Source organism: Phyllostomus discolor, chromosome 15 (assembly GCF_004126475.2).
Source record: "Phyllostomus discolor isolate MPI-MPIP mPhyDis1 chromosome 15, mPhyDis1.pri.v3, whole genome shotgun sequence".
Lineage (NCBI taxonomy): Eukaryota > Metazoa > Chordata > Mammalia > Chiroptera > Phyllostomidae > Phyllostomus > Phyllostomus discolor.
In genome coordinates, this window is record NC_040917.2 from 24,214,466 (window position 1) to 24,238,857 (window position 24,392).

The window sequence follows — 24,392 nt, forward strand, 5'->3', positions numbered from 1 at the left end:
AATTGCTGTTTTTTTCATTATCATTTACCATTCTTAGGAAAATGTGTTGCCAACAATTTGGAGCATGGACATTCTCCACATACGGAACAAACACATTTACTTGGAGAATCTGTAAGAGTTTTCTGCCACCCTGGTTACAGTCTTCAAAATCGGGAGAGCTTAGTCACATGCACGGAGAATGGCTGGTCCCCACCTCTCTCTTGCCTCAGTAAGTGAACTGCTCTGAGATGCAATCTGTTTGGGATTTTCCGAGACCCAGACTTATATCTGCGGGAAGTTTTATGTATCAAATCTGAACTGAATGCATAAATCTTTTTGTCTTAGAGATATAAACATACTTCCATTCTAATTATGTCTAAATGAGTTTAATTTTTGACAATAATAGGTGATGTTACTTTATTGAATTATATAACAATAGAACTATAGCTCATGAATGCCACTGAATGTTAAATAAAACAGGTTAGAGTCACTTTACTTGAGTATATGTATTGAAATCATGCTAATTAGTTCATTGAAAAGCAATTTAAAGTATTGAAATTATAAACAAATACACTGATTGTCCAAAGTCATATACATATCACAAACATTTCACATATAATATACATGTATTAGTCCTAGGATATAATTGATTTGGACTCTGATATGCCAGTTATAACTGGCTTTCAAATTTTAAGTGACAGGTGTCTGCAAGTTGTTTTGTGGGTGTTGTTTGAAATATAGATATTGGATATGGATATCCAATATCCATATTGGATATTGTATTATAAATCATGAAATACTAGAGCTGAACTTTAACAGGAGTCCTCTACATCTACAGAGAAGCCGTGATCACTGAATGTGTGTGGGAACTTAGAAACTAGTGAGCCCATCTAACATGACAGTCAGGGGACCTGAAAGCTGTTTTTTCTCCTGCTTTCTCTACAAGTGGAGGGGTTTAAACACTGACCATTCATTCCCTCAGTGAATATGGAGGACTAAGCATATTCATAGATATTAAAAAACAAAACTGTTATCAAAAAAACTAAAGCCTATGCAACACAATATAAGGAAAATAACTGAAAAAAAAAAAAAAAAAAAAAAAAACAAGAATACCAGGTGATCAGTGAGTGTGAGTGATGCCGTCGTTCAGGACATGAGAGGAGTCACAACAGAAAATAACAGACCATTGCTCATGTGTGGGTGTTGTGCAGGAAGGCCCAGCAGGGAAGTTAACACATAAGCCCTCAAAGTGTGAGTCGGCCCCATGATAATTGGAAGGATGGCTTTCAGACAGAGATGATGTTCAAGTGAAATGACTTAAGCAAGGAAGGAATTCTGTGTATTTGAGGACCCCTGATGGCCAGTGCAGTGCAAACAGAGCAAGAAGGAGAAAATGTGGTTCAAGTCCAACCAGGAAGCCCTGAGTGAAAAGGAGCAGACTGCAGGGAGAGCCCTGCGAGGTTCCCGGGGGTGGAAGGGCCGCGTCTGCACTGATGGGAACCTGCTCTGAGGCTGCTCCCCAGGAATGGACCACAGTCCCTGATAGGACAGTCCAGGCAGTGGGACTGCGGTACTCCAGGGGCATGAGTAGAAATGGGGATGACAGGCTTGTATACCCAGTGCCTACAGTTTTACCATAAGGTATGCACCCTTCATATATCTCAGTATGTCTCCTACATAATCACATATATTACCTCACACATTCACAAATTTCATTGTCCTGAAAATGATAACATCATAACACTATGATAATGTAATTAGGTAAGAGCCAGTGACATGCAGCTAAAATTTGATGTGACTAAATGTCCCCACTGTAACTGACAGGCTTCGAGTGACAGCAAACAATGTACAGGGGTTATTCCACTGAGCATAATGCTCTCCAGTTCCATCCATGCTGCTGCGAAGGGTAGGGGGAGAAATGCAGACAAGTGTACTTGAACAACGATTTAATAAAAAGAAAAATGTAAATGCAGTTAATGTAAATAAAAGGGTGCGTGGTACATCAAAAGAAGAAAACAATGCACAGGGAGATCTGCAGTAGGTGCTCCTGCACAGAGTGATGCTGACTGTCAGAGCATTTTCAAGTGATACTTTGTTGGTGTCACACACTTGGGGTCATAGTGATTTCCGCCAGAAGAAGGTCTCCTTGCTGCATTATCCATGGTATGGCCTTAGATATACAACTGTCAACTCTGCTTCCCTCTTGAACATTGTGACATGCCGATGTTTGAGAATGCCACACCCACCATCACTGGAAAAGTGTTTAGGCCCAGTGACACGCCGGACTACCAGTGCCTGGATGGGTACGAAACCCAAGATGGACACACTGTGGGCTCCCTGCTGTGTGGGGAGGATGGCTGGTCCCACTTGCCAAGCTGCTTCAGTAAGTATTTTATTTCTGGTGCTTCCTTTGTCAAGAGTCGAAAAGTCTGTTTAAACACAGTTTTCATTTGAGTGGAAATTATCCACCACACTTTTAAGTCACAGGTTTACAATGCAGGACAGACTTCAGAGTTGCTATGGAGCTTCATTTACATAGTCTGCAATAAAACTAGAATTTCTCCTCAACATTGAAAATGCTATTTTTTTAGAATCTGCGGAAAAGTGCGGGCCTCCTCCAGCTGTTGGCAATGGAGACATCACCCCCGTCCCACTGGCTGCCTACCCTCTGGGGTCAAGAGTTGAATACCAATGCCAGGCCTACTATGAACTTCAGGGTCCTAAATACGTAACCTGCAGTGATGCTAAGTGGTCCGAACCCCTGAAATGTATAGGTAAGTTCTTAAAACTCTTCTGGATCCAGAGAAAACTAATGTTTATGTGCTAATAGCGTAATATTCGTGGAGTAATGTTCTAGACCTGTGTTCTCAGACAGCTGTCTTGCCAGAGGTTGGACATTCTAACACTCATGTATAAGACGAGACGCTGAGAAAATTCCTAAGTAAAGAATGACAAAGTCTCATTAAAACAGGAAGGTTCAGACATGCTGATTTTTTTACCTTTTTTAATGATTTTATTGGGGTGAGTTGGTTAATAAAATTATACAGGTTTCAGGTGTACAATTCTATGATACATCATCTGTAGGATTACATTGTGTTCACCACCTTGAGTCATCCTCCATCCATCACCATTCATCCTCCTTTTACCCTGTTCCAGCTCACCTCACCTCTCTTCCCCCTGACAATTACCATACTGTGGTCCATGTCCATGAGTCTACCCAGCCTCCAACCACCTCCCCTCTGATAGCTGTCAGTCTGTTCTCTGTATCCAAGAGTCTGTCTCCACTTTGTTAGTTTATTTTGTTCACTAGATTCCACATATAAGTGAAATCGTATGATACTTGTCTTTGTCTGACTGGCTTTTTTCACCTAGCCTAATGCTCTTCTGGTCCATCTGTGCTCTCATAAAAGGTAAGGTTTCCTTCTTTTATGAAGCTGAGTAATATTCCTTTGTGTAAATGTACCACAGCATTTTTTATCCATTCGTCTACTGATGGACATATGGGCTGCTTCCAAATCTTGGCTATTGTAAATAACACTGTTGGGAACTTAGAGGTGTATGTATCCTTCCGATTAGTGTTAGGATTCTTTGGATAAAGACTGGAAAGGGGTATTACTGGGTCATAAGGCTGCTTTTGTTTTCATTCTTTGAGGTATCTCCATATTGTTTTTCACAGCGGTGCACCAGTCTTCATTCCCACCAACAGTGCACAAGGGTTCCCTTTCATCCACATCCTCTCCAGCACTTCTTGCTTGTTGATTTATTGATGATAGGCATTTGGACAGGTGTGAGGTGATATCCCTAAGAAAGCACTTCCATTTACAATTGCTTCAAAACCTCAATATGTAGCAATAAATTTAACCAAGGATGTAAAAGACCTGTATTCAGAAAATTATAAGATACTGAAGAAAATACAAATAAGTGGAAGCACATGCTGTTTCATGGATAGAAAAAATTAAAATGATATAGTGTCCATACTACCCAGAGCAATCTATAGATTCATCAGTATTCCTATCAAGATACCAATGGCACATTTCACAGAACTAGAACAAATATTCCAAAAATTGATATAGAACACAAAAGACCCCAAATAGCCACAGGAATCTAGAGGGGAAAAAATAATAATGTTGGAGGAATCATGCTGCTTGACATCAAACTATTGTACAGGTCCATCGTAATCAAAACAGCATGGTCCTGGCTTAAAAACAAATACATAGATCAATGGAACATAATAGAGAACCCAGAAACAAACCTCATACTTTTAGATCGATTAATATCTGACAAAGGAGGCAAAAACACACATGCTGATTATGGTACATTAATTGTTCCCACTGTGGATGAAACCTTCCTCATTATCCCCAATGTACCTGCCCCCTTCTCTGGGATTTATAGCAAATTTGATGCCTGTGACCCTCGTAGTCGGCAGCACTGAAGATCAACTGCATATATGCAAGTCAGAGTCATCTAGAAATCTAGAAATCCAACCTAGATTTTATAGAAAAAACATGTTGAAATTCCAAGACAAATACTCAGTCTCACATTTGAATGACAAGTCTAAGATGTGATTCACAGAACAGGCATAACTTTCTCCAAACAGTAAGAATGGGAACCAGTTATCAATATCTGAGGACACAAAAGCAGTTCTGTGACAGAGAGGTCAGCCTGCATTCTGAGTCACTGATTGGAAATTCCAAGTGTTGAATCCCAGTCAGGTCATATATGTCCCCAGATGTGTGCAGGGGCCACTGACGAAATTTCTCTCTCCCCTCTATTCCTCTCTCCTTCTCTTACTAAAACTCAGTAAATGTAAAGAAAAGTTCAATAGAAAAGCAGAAAGAAAATTCCTGGAATGGATGTTTGGAGGTATGTAGGCCCCATATAGTTCATACTTTTGGTTATTAACATGCATGAGGATGTTTGTTGGACTTTGAAAACCTATGAATATCCCAAGTGATGTGAATTTTTATGAAGCTTCATCATGTAAGAGTTAATGGGATGTGTGGGAACATAATTGGAGCTATTTCTAATGCCTCACCAATGTCAGTGATGGTGGAACTAGAATGCAAAACACTGGGGTGAAGAGGAGAGGAGGACACGATGTGTTCAAACTTTGGTATATGATTGGATAAAGATGTGGTACACGTGTCAATGGAATACCTCTCAGCTATAAGACGAAACACTGACATCTGTGACAACCTGGATGGACTCTGAGAATATCATGCCAGTGAGATGTCAGACAGAAAAGGACATCAACCACACGGTTTCACTCATACATGGGACATAAAACTGAAAGAAATGGATGAACAAACAAGAACAACAACAAACAGAAACTAGTGAACAGACAACAGTATAGTGGTTCTAGAGGGAAAGGACATAGGGGGGTACAAAGGGAAAGGGGTTCAACTATCTGGTGACAGAAAAAGACTTGACTTAGGATGGTGGACACCAGATGATGTGACAGAGAATTGCACCCCTGAAAGCTATATAATCTTATTAACCAACACCTCCCCAGCACACTCAACAGAAGAAAGTTAAAATTACTCACATGTACTAATTTCTACAATGCAGTAGCAGCTTGTTTACAGAAAGGAGACAAGATCTACAACAACATTCTAACATATGAAATACTGCTTGCAGTCACATTGCAGTAGCAATGAACTAGAAACTCTGATGTCACAAAACACTTCAAAAAAGGAAACATTTATAGTGATTTTTACACCAGAGGACACAGGGATATAGTGAGGCAAAGAAATTTGTTCATAATCAGGATGGGATTCACATCTGTTCTATGTGTATATCTGTGCTTCTCTGCAGCCTGTCCTGACCATAGAGAATGAAAAAGATTAGATAGATGATTGATAGATAGATAGATAGATAGATAGATGATAGATAGATAGATAGATAGATAGATAGATAGATAGATAGATAGATAAAATGTAATGCAGTGTTGGGTGGGTGGATGGATATAGAGATGATTTATGCATCTAGATATGTACAAATGTACTATTTTGCAGTATATTTATGTTTATTCTAGAATAAGATTGTTTCGGGTACAAAGTGCTTGTATGTCAGGTACACATGATATCACAGCCTCTTCTTACTCAATTTGGCACAGGTTTAAAAGGTAAAATAAAGGTTCTAAAGACATTGTTTGTAGTTTTCAGATTCTTTTTAGTTGTTTTTTTATTGTTGTTCAAGTACAATTGTCTCCATTTTCACCCCACCTCCCACCTTCGAACACACCACCTGGCTTCATCCATGTGTCCTTCATCCACATTCCCTGATGGCCATTTCATGTGATCCCTCTCTCCCCTCCCCTCTGGCCACTGTCAGTTTGTTCTTTATTTCCATGTCTCTGGTTCTATTTTGCTTGCTTCTTGGTTTTGTTGATTAGGATCCACTTACAGGTGCCGTGCACACCAGAGACAGAGGTCAAGGCTCTGGAGTCAGGTGCCAGGGTCCACACTCATCATCCCCCTGCTAAGCTCCGTGACCTTGGACAGTATGACTGAACTGCCCTTGCCTCATTTCCTAGTGTGTGACTAGCAGTAGCTGCCCCAGGAAGGAGCTGGAGGATGTCACAGGAAGTGCCAAGGAGAGCACTTACCCCGCGTTAATAAATATTAGCCATTGAGATTACATCATCATCTCATGTTGTCCTCAACTAGTCATTAGTTCAGAGCTTTCTTAGTCCACAAAAGGAAAGATTATTCATTGTTTTTATTTCTTTGTCTACTTTCAGATCCCTGTGTCATATCTGAAGAAATCCTGAATGAAAATAACATAAGGTTGAAAGGGAAAAAGGACAAGACACACTACACAAAAACAGGGGATATCATAGAATTTACGTGTAAACCGGGACACAGTGCGGTGACATCAGGGCAGTCACTTGAAGCCGTGTGTGGGGAAGGGACAGTGCAGCTGCCCAAATGTGAATGAAGGAGCTTCCACCAGCCACCCACACTGCCTCAACGCTTGCTAAAAATATCCAGACATTTCCTGCTCTGTTCTACCTTATTTCAGGGAAATCAGTACCATACGGTAGTCTGAACTTTCAACCTAATCTCCCAAAGGTGTTAAAATAAACTGTGTCATTGTTTACACTTGTACCAAGACAATCATTATTCACCATTTTGAGAATTGGACTACTTGCCTACAGATTATTGAACTCAGTATGGATGACAGTGTGGCTTCGTGCGTCTTGGATCGGAGGTTTAACAGTGAACACATGTGAGCTTGGGATTTACTGGGGGAACTAACACAATGAAAATGTTAGATGGTAAAATAATGAGTGAGAACAGGCCTGTCACTCTGTCCCTTTGCTGCTGTCAGCAGGGGGCCCTGCACCAGGGAAGGAGTTTGTTGAGGGTGACACACATCCATCCTTCGTCCTGCTCCCCTGTGTGTGGTCAGAACTGTGTCACAGTGTCGGGCAGTTGCTCTTCTGTTTGACAAGAGTAATAAATTATTTGAAAGTTGTGAATCTTATAATATCTAGTCATAGAACAATATATTTGATGCAAAGTAAATATAGGAACTGAACTTTCATGTTCTCCATGCTTATTTTGAAAAAACCATTGACGTTCCCATCAAACTGAAGCCCTGTCTAGTAACCAGTCTCCAATGTACTCAGGGCTGGACTTCACACCTCCCATTTTTCTACTGTAAGCCTCTGAATGTAGTGCACCTGAAATGACAAGGTACCTCAAAGGGAATTAGTTACGAATGTCTCAATGCCCAGGATGCACTGAAACTCTTGTACTCTGTGGTGTGGTGTATTATGGGTTTAAAAAAATCAGTGCTTTTCTGTGTACAAGAAGGTATGGAAGCCAGCTGGGGTCCAGATACAGGGGTTGGTGCTCACAGACCTTAAGGACTGAGGCTGGGTGAGGACATACACAGGACAAGGGACAGTTACTGGGACATGGACTTGGAGTTATTCACACTACACCTCTTGCTGGAGAAAGAACCTGGCCCAGTTCAAGAGTTGTTTAATTTTAATTAGTGTTCCATATCACTATTGGATCAGGTGTGTTACTAGTTCTAAGAAAAGTTTCACAAGAACAATGAGAAAATGAAGTCAAGAAATGATTGTGAAATCATTAACAAAAATTTACAGATCTTGCAAAACTCTCTGAACTTTGATTTTCACTAAGTTACCTCAACAAATTAGCATCCTGGTAGTGCCCTTAAATTCAGGCTCACACTAACAACCGCTCACGAGGCACACTCACACCCCCGGAGCACGGCTGGCATATTCGTGTTGATACACCGTCGGGGATGCTCAACATGCTGCTGTCCCTGGTCAGTGTCATTGTCACCTTGTGGGTCTCCCGGGCTCATGGACAAGGTAAGCTGGACACAGAGCTGCACACTCAGCTCCCTCACACCTGCAACTTCTTGTGGTTCCTACTTGCTTGTGTCTCTGGGTTTAGGGAATCAATTCGTAAGAACAGGGTGTATTGTGACTTCACAGCAGAGACTATCTCGTAGGAAGATTGTCATATATTCACCTCTAGGACAAATAAAATAAATAGTTTTCTGTCTTCTGTGTTCTACAGGCTGAAAGTCTCTGCACAGATATTAGAGAGTCGTGTGAATATGCTCATGAAAATTTGACTGGAAAATGGATGACAGAAAAGCTAGATGATCCCAAATTGTCTAGGGGAGTCATGACATTTGCTCTGTTCTCATGGACTTGACTCTTTTCCTGGGCAGTTGTTTCTGCATTATCCACCTGTCCTTTCTCTTTTCAGAAACAACCTGTGATCCTCCAGCTATTGCTCATGGTCTCTACACACAGAACAGGACCAAATACAGACTGGAAGATGTAATCACATACCACTGTGACAATGGCTTTTCTCCTTTAACCCGAGGGAATGAGACAAGATGCACTGAAGGAGGCTGGGCACCTCTTCCCAGATGTATCCGTAAGTTCTGTTGAAATCATGACCTGCTTCCTAATTCTGAAATTACTTCTCTTAAACATAAAAATGAGGATGCAATACGTCTCCCTCCCTGACTTGCTGAAAAGGCAAAGCAGAGGATTTCATTTCATCCATTGCTTTTCAAAGTGGCTGAATCTCAGTAAGATGAAATCTTAACACTGTAATTGAAAACTCTTTCAATTGGTACTCTTCAATGTTAAATATGTGCATGTGTTTATAACTATTTCTCTAAATAATTTATTTCAAGTATCAGAACTAAAACTTTGGCTAAGACTAGTCTTATCTAACAAGTGTATTAGTCATGTATTTCTTTATAAAAACTTCCCCATAACATTCTGACTGAGAAGAACCACCCTTCCCTGACTCAGGATCACAAGGTCAGCCCTGGGGAGAGGTCCAGCCCCCTAGTTCCCGGTCACTCTCTGGGCAGCACTGGGACACTGACCCAGAGTGTGGCCTGAGGGCTTGGTGCAGCTGGAGTGGGCACCTCCCTGGTGGTGCAGGGGCCTCAGGGCCTAACCTCCTGGGGTCTCCATAGGAGCCTGAGTGGAACTAACTGTCCTCAGAGTGAGTGATCTGAGACACAAAGAGGACGCCTCTATGCCATCTATGACCTGCTCACACTTTGTCACCTCAACCATTCATACCTTTAGAAGAGTGTCTCTAAGTCCAGCCCACACTCAAAGGTGGGGGCAGTGGGCTCTTTCTCTGAGGAAGGAGAGTGGGAGACAGTTGATTTTCTGGCACCATCACATGTCACAAAGTGCCACTCAGTACAGCAGGGCATTTATTTCTGGGGAGGTTTCTTTGCTCCCTTTCCAAGAACTTTCTGTCTCTACCTTCACGTTCCTCTTGCTCACGTATCAGGTCACTGTAGAGGTGTCCACGCTGCAGCTGGACACTCCATGAGTGAAAAACAAAATCATGCTAATGGGAGGGCAATGGCCTCAGTGTCAGTTCAGGACAAATGTCCACATGAATGTGATAGTGTGATGCCCTTGGAGAGGAAGCTGGGATCACCGTGACACAGACGCCAGTGAGCATGACCACCACGAGGATGGTGTCTGTGTGCTCACCTAGACAGAACTGACAGGCAGCACTGAGTTGTTGCAGGTGTACAACAGATAGACTCCAAGTGTGCACATGTCGTGAAATGACCAGAAACAAGTGTTCTTTACATCATCTGAGTTTACAACCTTTCTTGTCCTACAAACCCTAATGCAATGAGTATAACTATGTTAATAACATCATTCATCTGGGAAACCATTTATCTCTCAGTAGATTCTATTAGAGGAAAACATAATTTATGCTGGTTTTTTTGTTTGTTTATCTCCACTGCAAGTTGAGTCTTGTGAATTTCCAGAAATAAAACATGGAGTCCTCTATAGGGAAGATGTATACAGAAAACATTTTCCCACTCCTGTGGGACAATGGTATTACTATGCCTGCGAGGACTACTATGTGACTCCTCTCACACAGCTGAACTGGGCTACGATCACTTGCACACCAGAAGGATGGTCGCCTAAGGTTCCCTGCCTCAGTAAGTAAACCTCTTCCTCCCTGTGCCCGTGGGGACACTTTGAAGAGGAGGGGAACTAAACAAGTGAGGACAATTAAGCCTGCATGACAGACATAGGTTAAGGGGAGAGTTCTATGAGTAGAAAGACCAATACAGTTTGTTTGTTTTGTGAGATGTTCTTCATCAAAAACATGAAAACAAGAGAGACAAAAATGGACTACAGAATTTCTATGTCATTTATATATATTCTAATTGTGATCTACAGATAAATTATATTTACTATTGATTTCTTTTCTTTTTAAAAACATTTAGTAGCAGCTTTACTTGTTCTTACTCTATGAGTCACTTTTAGATGCTTATGCATTCTACTTTATATATCATAAAGATAATTTTTAATTTATCATTTTGATCAACCAGTGGGGTTTTTAATTATCATTTTATCATTCTTAGGAAAATGTGTTTTCAATTATTTGGAGCATGGACATTCCCCACCTGATGGACAAACATATTTACAGGGTCAGTCTGTAAGCATTACCTGCCATCCTGATTACAGTCTCCCAAACCAGCAGACCACAATGACATGTATGGAGAATGGTTGGTCCCCTCCTCCCAAATGCATCAAAAAGAAAGCTCCCCCAAGATACAATCTGTTTATGATTTTCTGAATCCAAGACTTATCTCTGTGGAAAGTGTTATGTATCAAATCTCAAGCTGAGTGTATCAAGGCTTTTTTGTCTTAAAGGCATAAATGCAATTCCACTCTAATTGTGTCTAAGCACTTTTAAATTTTTAATAATCAATAGATTATGTCATTTTATTGAATTAAGTAACAGCAGAACTATTCATCATGAATGTCACTAAATGATGTTAAATAAAACAAAAGTTCAGAATCATGTTTGTTTAGTATTTACATTGAAATCATGCTAAATGTGTTCATTGAAAGAAATTAAAATATACCTTATATTTTAAAAATAAGCTGATTGCCCATTAGCATACACACACATGCACACACACACACAGTTCACAAACATTTCACATATAAGTTTATGCATTAGTGCCATGATGTTATGAATTAGGACTCTAATATAAAGTTATATCTGGCTTTCTCATTAAGTTGGCAGGATTCTGTAAGTTGATTTGTGGATATAGTTTGGAATTTTGAAAGTAAATTTAATGGAATTGTATTATAAATCATGAAATACTAGAGCTAAGCTTTAACAGGAGTCCTCTATGTCTACAGAGAGGCTGTGATCACTGAATGTGGATGGGAACTCATGAACTAGTGAGCCCATCCGACATGACAGTCAGGGGACCTGAAAGCTGTTCTTTCTCCTGCTTTCTCTACAAGTGGAAGGGTTTAAACACTGACCATTCATTCCCTCAGTGAGCATGGGGAACTAAACATATTCATAGGCATTAAAAAACAAAATTGCTTTCAAGAAAAACTATAGCTTATGCACCAGAATATGAGAATAACAACAACAACAACAACAACAACAACAAAACAAGAGGACCAGGCAATCAGTGAATATGAGTGATGCTGTTTGGGACATGAGATGACTCACAACAGAAAATAACAGACCATTGCTCATGTGTGGGTGTTGTGCAGAAGGGCCCAGCAGAGAAGTTAACACATAAGCCCTCAAAGTGTGAGGCGGCCCCATGATAATTGGAAGGACGGCTTTCAGACAGAGATGATGTTCAAGTGAAATGACTTAAGCAAGGAAGGAATTCTGTGTATTTGAGGACCGCTGATGGCCAGAGCAGTGCAAACAGAGTGGGGAGGAGAAAAAGTGGTTCAAGTCCAACCAGGAAGCCCTGAGTGAAAAGGAACAGACCTGCAGGGACAGCCCTGGGTGGTTCCCGGTGGGGGAAGGGCCGCATCTGCACTGATGGGAACCTGCTCTGAGCCTGCTCCCCGGAGAAGGGACTATAGTCCCTGATAGGATAGTTCAGACAGTGGGACTATGGTACTCCAGGGGCATGAGTAGATATGGGGATGAGAGGATGTGTAAGAGGAATCTCTAGGAATGATATCATCTTAATGTGACCATAGATGGCATGGGAGGAGATTCTGTAGGAATCTGTTTAATGTATTTATAGAATGATCAAATCACTGAGACTTAATAGACAAAGGCTTATTTCCCCCAAATAAACTTCTGAGGTGAGAAGTAAGAGCAAAGTTGACCTGGGGTCATCTGGGTCCACACTTCTAAGTCTCCTCTCAGCTACTTGTGGTTCATGGTCATCAAAGGGCAGTGGACTTTTGACTTTGGGTTCGTTTTCAGGCAGCAAGGAAAGAGTCTAGAGACACTGGAGGGGCAAGGATGGAATATTCCAGCTGACCTCCAGAGGAGGCTAGTGCTCCTCCCAGTCAAACTGACAATGACCAGAGGGGTGGGGAATGGGGGAGAGTATGGGAAAGAAGGGGAAGGGTCAAGTCCAGGAACATGTACAAAGGACCCATGGAAAAAGAGAACAGGGAAAGGAGGGTTGAATGTGGGATGGGGATAGGGCACGGGAGATACATGGGAGAAAATGGGGACAACTGTAATTGAACAACAATTTAAAAAAACTTAAAAAGAAAAACATTTCCTTATATGGCAGAGATCACATCTGAGTTTCACAGCCACAAGCTCAGGGAAGGCTGGGCAGTCGGTTCTTTTCCAGAGACACCTACACGTAGGTGGGAACAAGACCTGGTCACTGTGCAAGAGAGACAAGGAGGCGGTGATATGCAGATATCCACAAAGGCAAGGTGACACCCCTCTCAGCCCGTTTGCATAGTGAATAAGGGGTCCCACCCATCCTCTGTCAGCATGTGCATGTCATGGAGGGGACTGCTGTATGTAAAAATGCACCAACACCAGAGGAGTGAAAAGATAGGTAAATATTGGTGACGGCATTTCACATGCGGTGCTGACACACACTTCTGTGTGTAGAGTGGTTGCTAACGGGGAAGGGTGTCATCCCTCTCTTTCCATTCATTCAATGTGACTCTTGTCACAGCAAGCCCATGGGGGAGGGACTCCTTAGGGAGCTTGATGGGCGTTCTGGCAACACGTACTGTGTTGTCACCTGGCACACTGTTCTCATCCCCTTCCTCGTATTTTAAAGTGACCGACACCTTCTACCTGATCCCTTCCTCAGAGTCTTAAAGTACTAACCCTCTGTGACACCCACAGTCTCACACGTGCTGAGCTTTTCCTTATTACCACAAGGGCATGGGGCAGGACAGAGGAAACTTCTCTGTGTGACAAACCTCAGTACCACTGACCTAGGTCCTTTCTCCCCCCTCAAACATTGTAGGACCACCTGCACGTTAAATTTAACAGTTACTGATGTATGATTTCACACCCAATATCCCACTGATATAAAGATCTCTATTCATTTACTTTTTCCATATATAAAATCACAAGAGCTGCTAATACATATTATTCAATACAACTTAGATAAATTTGCAAAACACTGTCTTAAGTAAAAAATAACAAATACAATCATAAAGTTTATTATCTCAACATCACCTAGTGAGATATTTGACTTGCAAAATATCGATTCTTACATTTTTAATATGTTGTTTTCTATTTCTATGCTTGTCATGGGCTTTCTTTAATGCAATCCTGTACCTTTGCAATTCATTTTTATACTTAATTTTGATATTTTCTTTTTTTATTATATTTTATTGATTATGCTATTACAGTTGTCCTGATTTTTTCCTCTTTGTCCCCTCTCCACCCAGCACACCCCACTCTCTCAGGCAATTCCCCCACCATTGTTCATGTTTATGGGTCAGGCATATAAATTCTTTGGCTATTCATTTCCTATACTGTACTTTATATCCCCTTGGCTATTCTATAACAATTTATTTGTACTTCTTGATAACCTCACCTCTTTACCCATTCTTCCCTATCCCTCCTCCCCCCTCCCATCTGGCAACCATCAAAATGCTCTCTGTATGCGTGGATTCTGTCTCTGTTCTTCTTGTTTGCTTAGTTTGTTTTATAGATTCAATTGTTGATAGATATGCATCTTTTGCCATTTTATTGTTCATAGTTTTGACCTCCTTTATCTGAAATAAGTTCCTTTAACATTTCATATAATAATGGTTTGGAGATGATTGACTCCTTTAGTTTTTCCCTGTCTGGGAAGCTCTTTATCTGCCTTTTAATTCTAAATGATAGCTTTGCTAGTATAGCAGTCTTGGCTGTAGGTCCCTGCTTTTCATAACTCTGAATATTCCTTGCCAATTCCTCTTGCCTACAAAGATTCTTTTGAGGAATCAGCTGCTAGTCTTATGGGAACTGCCCTGTAGGTAACTAACTTGTTTTATCTTGCTGCTTTTAAGATTTTCTCTTTATCTTTAACCTTTGAGGCTTTAATTATGATGTGTCCTGGAATGAATTTCTTTGCATCCTTCTTGTTTGAGACTCTCTGTGCTTCCTAGACTTGCCTGTCTATTTCCTTCAACAAATAGGGCAGTTTTCTTTCATTATATTTTGAAATAGGTTTCTAATTTCTTGCTTTTTCTCTTCTCTTTTTTGCTTCCTTATGTTCCAAATCATTGACTTGATTCTCAGCTTCATCCACTCTACTGTTTTTCCCTGTAAATTTTCTTTATTTCAATTAGTAAATCCTTTATTTCTGACTGGATCTCTCTTATGCTGTTGAGGTCCTGACTAAGTTCCTTGAGCATCCTGATAACTTTTGAACTCTGCATCTGATAGAATGCTTATCTCCATTTTGTTCAGCTCTTCTTCTGGAGTTTTGATCTGTTCTTTTATTTGGATCATGTTTCTTTGTTTCCTCATTTTGGCAGCCTCCTTGGTTTTGTTTCTGTGTATTAAATTGAGCTTCTTTGACTCTGTGTCTTGGTAGTATGGCCTGATGTAGTAGGTGTCCTGTAAGGTCCAGTGGAACAGCCTCCCCTATCCCCCAAGCTGGTTGCTTCAGGTATGTTCTTTGTGTGGGCTGAATACATCCTCCTCCTGTAGCTGAGCCTTGGTTGCTGTTGGCAGACCAATTGGAAGGATATACCCAGGCCAATCAGCTACAAGGATTGGCTGTGACCTCTGTGCTCAAACCTCCATATCCCATGGAGGATCAGCTGTGCAGGGGTAGGGTGGTGGTGCTCCTACATGATCTTTAGATGTCCACTGGGTGCACTGGCCCTGGAGATTCCCAGGTGGTATAGGCCAAGATCAACCCCACCTGTGTTTTTCCCAGGGTAACCCTGCTTGAGCTGTAAAGCAATCTGAAATGGCTGCTACTTGCACTGGGCTTGGAGATGCCCAGGAAAAGCCAAGCTGTGAGTCTAGGCTGCTAGTTCTGAGCCTAGGGCTCACTGAGGCCAGCTGCTGCTGGTTTGAGAGGATTTAGGTAGTTGTGAAGTATCAGCCAAGACCAGCCATTCATTTGATAAAGCAGCTTTGGTGGGGCTGTAAATTGGGTGGGATGGGGTCTCTAGGGATCTCCAAGCCAAGTCAAACAGTGTGGACCATTTTGATGGAGTCTCAGATATGGCACCAATTTGCAGGTTCAGGGGCTCCAGCGTGGCGTGGTTTGGAAAAGGGACAAAGGTCTCTGCTCGCCTTGCTGGAGAAACTTCGGTCTCTCCCTGCATGCCAGTATTGCCTTTCAAGCTGCTAACCCGGTGCTGGAGCTCAGAGGGAATGAGTCTGAGTAGGTGAGTCTGTGCGTGGGTTTTTTAAGAGGAACTGCTTGGAGCTTCAGAAGTTTCTTCCACCCACTCAATTCCCACTGGTTTTTGCAGCAGGAGATTGTGGGGACTTATCTTGGCACCCTGGGCTGGAGAGCCTGGTGTGGGGCTGGAAATTCTCACTCCTGAGATACCTCTCCCGAATTTTTATCCACCACATGTGGGTGAGGTACCAGCCTGTTCTGCATCTGTGCCCCTCTTCCAGAGAGGATGAATGTGATTTCTTTAATATCTTAGTTGCTAGGCTTCCATTCAACTCAATTTCTGACAGCCCTGAGTAATGGCTGTTCTATATTTTAGTTTTAATTTTGGTGTGGTCATGTGCAGAAGTGAGCCATGTTGCCTACATTGCCATCTTGACCACAAGTCACTCAGTTTTGATAAATATTCTATTATAGGAAACATTTTGGATGAGAGGGTGCAGTATGTAAATACCTGCATTGTATATCCAACAACTACAACTTTAACATATACATTCTAAGTATGTCTGGAACATAAATGCATACATTACCTGTTACATTCAACAATTTCACTGTCCTTAAAATCATAACATCATTATACTATGGTAGTGTAATTCAGTAACAGACAGTGACATGCAGGTAAAAATTGATGTTACTAGATGTTCCTTCTCTACACTTAGAGGCTTTGAGTGACAGGAAACTGATGCACAGGGAAATCTGTGGTAGGGTGCTCTGCACAAAGTGACGCTAAGTGTCAGAGAGTTTTCAAGTGATACTTCACTGGTGTCACACACTTAGGATAATGGTGATTTCTAGCAGTAGAGGGTCTCCTTGGCTGCATTATCCATGGTATGGCCTTAGACATACAACTGTCAACTCTTCTTCCCTCTAGAACATTGTGACATGCCACTGTTTGAGAATGCCACAGCCACCATCACTGGAAAAGCATTTAATCCCAATGACATGCTGGACTACCATATCAGGTCATATGTATTTTGCATGAAGTTTAATCATGTAGAGTTAAAGGGGTGTGTGAGGACATCATTTTGAGCTATTTCTAAGATCTTATCAGTGTCTGAAAGGCATGAACTAAAATGCAAAATACTTAGGTGAAGAGAAGAGAGAGAGGAGCCCATGGTGTGTTCAAAATTTGGTATATGATTGGATAAAGATGCAGTACATGTATAAATAGAATACTTCTCAGCTATAAGATGAAACACTGACATTTGTGGCAACTTGGATGGACATTGAGAATATCGTGCAAGTGAAATGTCAGACAGAAAAAGGCATGAGCCATATGATTTAACTAAATGCAGGACATAAAACTGTTGATAGCAAGTAAACACAACAAGTAAATAACAAGGAAAACAAACAAACAAAACCTCACTGACACAGATAACAGTATAGTGGTTCTCAGAGGGAAAGGACATGGGCGGGTAGCAAAGGGAAAGGGGGTCAATATCTGGTGACAGAAAAAGATTTGATTTGGAGTAGTGGGCACACATTCAACATACAGATGATGTGACATAGACTTGTGTACTTGAAACCTATGTACTCTTATTAACCGATGTTAACCCAATACAGTAAATAGAAGAAAGTTAAAATTTCTTGCATGTAATAATTTCTACAATGCAATAGAAGCTTCTTTATAGAAAAGAGACAAGGTCTACAACAATATTATAACATATGAAATATTGCTTATAGTCACATTGCAATAGCAATGAACTAGAAACTCTCTGATGTCACAAAACATTCCTAAAAAGGAAACATTTATAGTGATTTTTACACCAGAGGACACAGGGATATAGTGAGGCAAAGAAATTTGTTCATAATCAGGATGGGATTTACATCTGTTCTATGTGTATATCTGTGCTTCTCTGCAGCCTGTCCTGACCATAGAGAATGAAAAAGATTAGATGATAGATAGATAGATAGATAGATAGATAGAGAGAAAAGAGAAGAAAGAAGAAGAAGAAAGAAAGAAAGAAAGAAAGAAAGAAATAAAAATGAAAGAAAGAAAGAAAGAAAAAGAAAGGAAAGAAGACGGAAAGGAAGGAAGAAGGGAAGGAAGGAAGGAAGGAAGGAAGGAAGGAATTCAGGTAGATGAATTAATGTCCGTCCTGCATTCGGCCATAGTTTCTTTGTCATGTTGGGTGGCTTGGGCGATGGCTGTCCCCGCTCTAAGCTTCTACTGGTCTCTATAGTATATATAAGTGTATTTTGATAGAAGATTGTTTATTAGAAAGTTTGTGGTTTTCTATAGTTCTTTCCACATTGTGGGTATAAGAGAAAAATAGACCTTGATTGAACTTAGCAGAGTGTGAATGAACTTGGAGCATTTGTGGTCACTGCCAGCTAAATAGGAAACAGAGAGTGAAAACCATGACCATGTAGAGCAGGTTCACATACCTCCCCTGGACATGAGCTCACAGGGGCAGGTGCCGTGCACACCAGAGACACCGGTCAAGGCTCCAGACTCAGGTGCCAGGGTCCACACTCATTATCCCCCTGCTAAGCTCCGTGACCTTGGACAGTATGACTGAACTGCCCTGCCTCAGTTTCCTAGTGTGTGAGTAGCAGTAGCTGCCCCATGAAGGAGCTGGAGGATGTCACAGGAAGTGCCAAGGACAGCACTTAGCCCACGTTAATAAATATTAGCCATTGAGGGCTCAGTGGATTGAGCGCAGGCTGTGAACAGAAGCATCACAGGTTTGATTCCCAGTCAGGGCACATGCCTGGGTTGCAGGCCACAGCCCCCAGCAACCACACATTGATGTTTCTCTCCCTCTCTCTCTCTCTCTCTCTCTCTCTCTCTCTCTCTCTCTCCCCTTCTCCCTCCCTTCTCTCTTTAAAAGTGAATAAATAAAATTCTTTAAAAAATATTAGCAATTGAGACAACATCATCATTTTATGTTGTCCTCATGTATTCGTTAGCTCGGATCTTTCTTAGTCCACAATAGGAAGGATTACTCATTGTTTTTATTTCTTTGTCTGCTTTCACATCCCTGTGTCATATTTGAAGAAACCCTAAATGAAAATGACATACGGTTGAAAGGGAAAGAGGACAAGACACACTACGCAAAAATGGGATATCATAGAATTTACGTGTAAATCGGGACAGAGTACAGCAACATTAGGACAGTCACTTAAAGCCCTGTGTCAGGAAGGGACAGTGCAGTTGCCAGATGTGAATGAAGGAGCTTCCACCAGCCACCTGTACTTGCTCATCACTTCTTAAAAATATTCAGACATTTCTGGCTCTTTTCTACCTTATTTCAGAGAAATCAGTACAATACCATAGTCTAAACTTTCAACCTAATCTTCTCACAAAGGTAGTAAAATAAATTATGTCATCATTTAGGGTACTCACAGACCCTAAGCACTGAGGCTGGGTGAGGACACATACAGGACAAGGGACAGTTACAGGGATGTGGACTCAGAGTTATTCCCACTCCATCTCTGGGTGGAGAAAGAACCTCGCCCATTCCAAGGGTTGTTTATTTTAAAACATAGTGATTCATATTGCCTTTTTTGGCCTATGTCTTGATATTCCTAAGAAAAGTTGGAGAAGTACAATGAGGAAGTGAAATCAAGAAATAATTGTGAAAAAAATTAATGAAAATTTACAGATCTTCCAAAACTCTGAAATTTGATATTCACTAAGTGACATCAATGAACAAACATCCTGGCAGTGCCCTGAAATTCAGGCTCACACTAACAACCGCTCACGAGGCAGACTCACACCCCACAGAGCACGGCTGGGATATTCGTGTTGATACACCATCAGGGATGCCCACCATGCTGCTGTCCCTGATCAGTGTCATTGTCACCTTGTGGGTCTCCCGGGCTCATGGACAAGGTAAGCTGGACACAGAGCTGCACACTCAGCTCCCTCCACCCTGCAACTTCTTGTCGTTCCTACTTGCTTGTGTCTCTGGGTTTAATGAATTGACTCCTAGGAACAGTGTGTATTGTGACTTCACAACAGAGAATAACTTACAGGAAGATTATCATATGCTCATCCAGGGAAAATAAAATAAATAGTTTTCTGACTTCTGTGTTCTACAGGCTGAAAGCCTCTGCACAGATATTAGACAGTCCTGGGAATATGCTCATGAAAACTTGACTGGGAAATGGGTGATAGGAAAGCTAGCTGATACCCCAAATTGTCTGGGGGATTCTTTCAACATTCCCTGTATTCTCATGGACTTGACTCTTTTCCTGAACAGTGATTTCTGCATTATCCACCTGTCCTTTCTCTTTTCAGAAACAACCTGTGATCCTCCAGCTATTGCCAATGGTGTCTATGCACCTCTCAGGACCAAATACAGACTGGAAGATGTAATCACCTACAGCTGTGACCATGGCCTTTATCCCTCCTCCCACGGAAATACAGCAAACTGCACTGAAGGAGGCTGGGCACCTCCTCCCAGATGTAGCCGTAAGTTCCATTCAAATCATGATCTGCTTCCTAATTCTGAAATTACTTCTCTTAAACATAAAAATGGGGACATAAGAAGTCACCATCATTGACTACAGAGAATAGAAAGTGGAGGATTTTATAACATTCTCTGTTTTTTAAAATAGCCAGTTATAGAAAGAATAGAGTCATATATTATAACTGAAACACTTTTAAGTTTTGCTATTCAATATTAAATATGTGCATGTATGTCTAATTATTTCTGTATGTGATATACTTGCAGCACCCGAACTAAAACATTGGCTAAGGCTCATATTGTCTAAAAACAAATATATTAGTTATTTATTCCTTTGTAAAAATTTCCCATAAATACTGACTGAGAACAACCACCCTCTCCTGACTTAAGGTCACAGGGTCAGCCCTGGGGAGAGGCTCAGCCCCCTAGTTCCTGGTCACTCTCTGGGCAGCACTGGGACACTGGCCCAGAGTGTGGGCTCAGGGCTGGTTGCAGCTGGGACGTGGTTCCAAATGGGCACCTCCCTCGTGGTGCAGGTGCCTCAGGGCCTAACCTCCTGGTGTCTCCATAGGAGCCTAAGTGGCTCTAATGTCCGCATGCTGAGTGATCTAAGACACACAGAGGACACCTCCATGCCATCTATGACCTGCTCACACATTGCCATCTGAGCTGTTTATACCCTTTAAAAGAGGGTCCCTAAGTCCAGCCACACTCAAAGGTGGCGGCAGTGGGCTCCTTCTCTCAGGGAAGAGAGTGGAAAACATAGTTGATTTTCTGACACCATCACAGGTCACAAAGTGCCACTCACAGCATCAGGGCATTTATTTCTGGGAGGTTTCTTTGACTTCTTTCCAAGAGCTTTCTGCCTTCACCTTCAAGTTCCTCTTGCTCACATATCAGGTCCCTGTAGAGGCGTCCATGTTGCAGCTGGACACTCCATGAGTGAAAAACAAAATCATGCTCAGTGTAAGTTCAGGACAAATGTCCACATGAATGTGACAGTGTGATGGCCTTAGAGAGGATTCCAGCATCACAGTGACACAGACCTCAGTGACCGTGACCACCACGAGGATGGTGTCTGTGTGCTCACCTAGACAGAACTGACAGGCAGCACTGTGGTGTTTCAGGTGTACAACAGACCAACTCCGCATGTGCACATGTCATGAAATGACCAGAAACACGTGTTCTTTACATCATCTGAGTTTACCTCTCTTGTCCTACAAACCCTAATGCAACGAGTGCAACTATGTTAATAACATAATTCAATTCATCAAGGAAACCATTTATCTCTTATTAGATTCTATAAAGGCAAATATAATTTATGTTGTTTTTCTTTGTTTTGATTGCAAGTTAAGCCATGTGAATATCCAGAAATAAAGCATGGGTACCTATCCTGGAGAAGCAGATATTTAGGAAACTTCCCAGCTTTTGTGGGGCAACAGTTTTACTACTACTGTGATGGCAACTATGTGCCGCCTACACAAGACAACTGGGGCACAATTATTTGCACAACAGATGGATGGTCGCCGGACATTCCCTGCCTCCGTAAGTAAACCTCTTCCTCCCTGTGCCCCTGGGGACACTTCAGAGAGGAGGGGAATCACACCTGGGAGAACGATGAGGCTGTGTGACCAGCATAAGGTGGAGGGTGAGTTCTGTGAGCAGGAAGACCCATGTAGGTTGTTTGTTTTATTGGAGGTTTTTCATTAAAAGCATGAGACATAAATAGACTCTACAAGAGTATCTATGTCATTTATACATATTCTAATTGTGAAAACTACAGATAAATCATATTTATATTGATTTTCTTTTTAAAAATCTCTGGGGAGCAGCTCTAATTTTTTAAAGCTATTTCTTATTTGGGTGCTTATACATTTTAATTTAAATTCCTTAAAGATAATTTTTAATATATTATTTTGACCAAATTCATTTTTTTTCATTCTCATTTACCATTCTTAGGAAAATGTGTTGCCAACAATTTGGAGCATGGACATTCTCCACGTAAGGAACAAACATATTTACCCGGAGAATCTGTAAGAATTTTCTGCCACCCTGGTTACAGTCTTCAAAATCGGGAGAGCTTAGTCACATGCACGGAGAATGGCTGGTCCCCACCTCTCTCTTGCCTCAGTAAGTGAACTGCTCTGAGATACAATCTGTTTGGGATTTTCCGAGACCCAGACTTATATCTGCGGAAAGTTTTATGTATCAAATCTGAACTGAATGAATTAAATCTTTTTGTCTTAGAGACATAAATACATTTCCATTCGAATTATGTCTAAGTGGGTTTAATTTTTTGACAATAATAGATGATGTTACTTTATTGAATTATATAACAATAGAACCATAGCTCATGAATGCCACTAAATGTTAAAAAAACAGGTTAGAGTCACTTTACTTGAGTATTTGCATTGAAATCATGCTATTATTTCATTGAAAACCAATTTAAAATATAGTTGAAATTATAAACAAATACACTGATTGTCCAAAGTCATATACATATCACAAACATTTCATATATAATATACATGTATTAGTCCTAAGATGTAATAAATTCAGACTCTAATACACCAGTTATAACTGGCTTTCACATTTTAAGTGACAGGAGTCTGTAAGTTGTTTTGTGAGTGTTGTTTGAAATATAGAAAATTCATTTTATGGATATTGTATTATAAATCATGAAATACTAGAGCTGAACTTTAACAGGAGTCCTCTATGTCTACAGAGAAGCCTTGATCACTGAATGTGGGTGGGAACTCATGAACTAGTGAGCCCATCCGACATGACAGTCAGGGGACCTGAAAGCTGTTTTTTTCTCCTGCTTTCTCTACAAGTGGAGGGGTTTAAACACTGACCATTCATTCCCTCAGTGAATATGGTGGACTAAGCATATTCATAGATATTAAAAAACAAAGCTGTTATCAAAAAAAAACTAAAGCCTATGCAACAGATTATAAGGAGAATAGCTGAAAAAAACAAAAACAAAAAACAAGAATACCAGGTGATCAGTGAGTGTGAGTGACGCCGTCATTCAGGACATGAGAGGAGTCACAACAGAAAATAACAGACCATTGCTCATGTGTGGGTGTTGTGCAGGAAGGCCCAGCAGGGAACTTTACAAATAAGCCCTCAAAGTGTGAGTCGGCCCCATGAAAATTGGAAGAACGACTTTCAGAGAGAGATGATGTTCAAGTGAAATGACTTAAGCAAGGAAGGAATTCTGTGTATTTGAGGACCGCTGATGGCCAGTGCAACGCAAACAGAGCGGGGAGGAGGAAAAGTCGTTCAAGTCCAACCAGGAACCCCTGAGTGAAAAGGAGCAGACCTGCAGGGACAGCCCTGGGAGGTTCCTGGTGGGGGAAGGGCCGCATCTGCACTGATGGGAACCTGCTCTGAGGCTGCTCCCCAGGAATGGACCACAGTCCCTGCTAGGACAGTCCAGGCAGTGGGACTATGGTACTCCAGGGGCATGAGTAGAAATGGGGATGACAGGCTTGTATACCCAGTGCCTACAGTTTTACCATAAGGTATGCACCCTTCATATATCTCAGTATGTCTCCTACATAATCACATATATTACCTCACACATTCACAAATTTCATTGTCCTGAAAATGATAACATCCTAACACTATGATAATGTAATTAGGTAAGAGCCAGTGACATGCAGCTAAAAATTGATGTGACTAAATGTCCCCACTGTAATTGACAGGCTTCGAGTGACAGCAAACAATGTACAGGGGTTATTCCACTGAGCATAATGCTCTCCAGTTCCATCCATGCTGCTGCGAAGGGTAGGGGGAGAAATGCAGACAAGTGTACTTGAACAACGATTT

General features: G+C 41.3%; 2 protein-coding genes across 8 annotated transcripts in view; both read left to right on the forward strand.

Moving 5' to 3' along the window:
- The window catches only part of LOC114512472 (complement factor H), a 157,561-nt gene that overhangs the window by 75,351 nt on the left and 57,818 nt on the right, over positions 1-24,392 (forward strand). The window contains exons 1-4 of one of the 7 annotated variants that reach the window (XM_028531296.2): positions 19,752-19,981; positions 20,390-20,563; positions 21,909-22,103; positions 22,518-22,688. The exons of the other annotated variants lie outside the window; for them this stretch is intronic. Of the exons in view, the coding sequence (XP_028387097.2) occupies positions 19,795-19,981; positions 20,390-20,563; positions 21,909-22,103; positions 22,518-22,688 (727 nt within the window). The 5' untranslated portion in view covers positions 19,752-19,794. Of the gene's footprint in view, positions 1-19,751; positions 19,982-20,389; positions 20,564-21,908; positions 22,104-22,517; positions 22,689-24,392 lie in introns of those variants that run through there. 7 annotated transcript variants of the gene reach the window in all.
- On the forward strand, positions 1,573-7,554 carry LOC114512471 (complement factor H-related protein 4-like). Its single transcript, XM_036016172.1, has 4 exons — positions 1,573-1,620; positions 2,155-2,362; positions 2,571-2,753; positions 6,722-7,554. The coding sequence occupies exons 1-4, from the start codon at positions 1,573-1,575 to the stop codon at positions 6,916-6,918; spliced, it is 636 nt and encodes a 211-aa protein (XP_035872065.1). The 3' UTR covers positions 6,919-7,554.

Excerpts from the sequence above, each read along its gene's own strand:
- LOC114512471 (XM_036016172.1), top strand. The coding sequence starts at position 1,573 with ATGGGGATGACAGGCTTGTATACCCAGTGCCTACAGTTTTACCATAAG. Across the intron at positions 1,621-2,154 it reads GCCTACAGTTTTACCATAAG|ATATACAACTGTCAACTCTG; the intron begins GTATGCACCCTT and ends GTATGGCCTTAG. Across the intron at positions 2,363-2,570 it reads CCACTTGCCAAGCTGCTTCA|AATCTGCGGAAAAGTGCGGG; the intron begins GTAAGTATTTTA and ends CTATTTTTTTAG.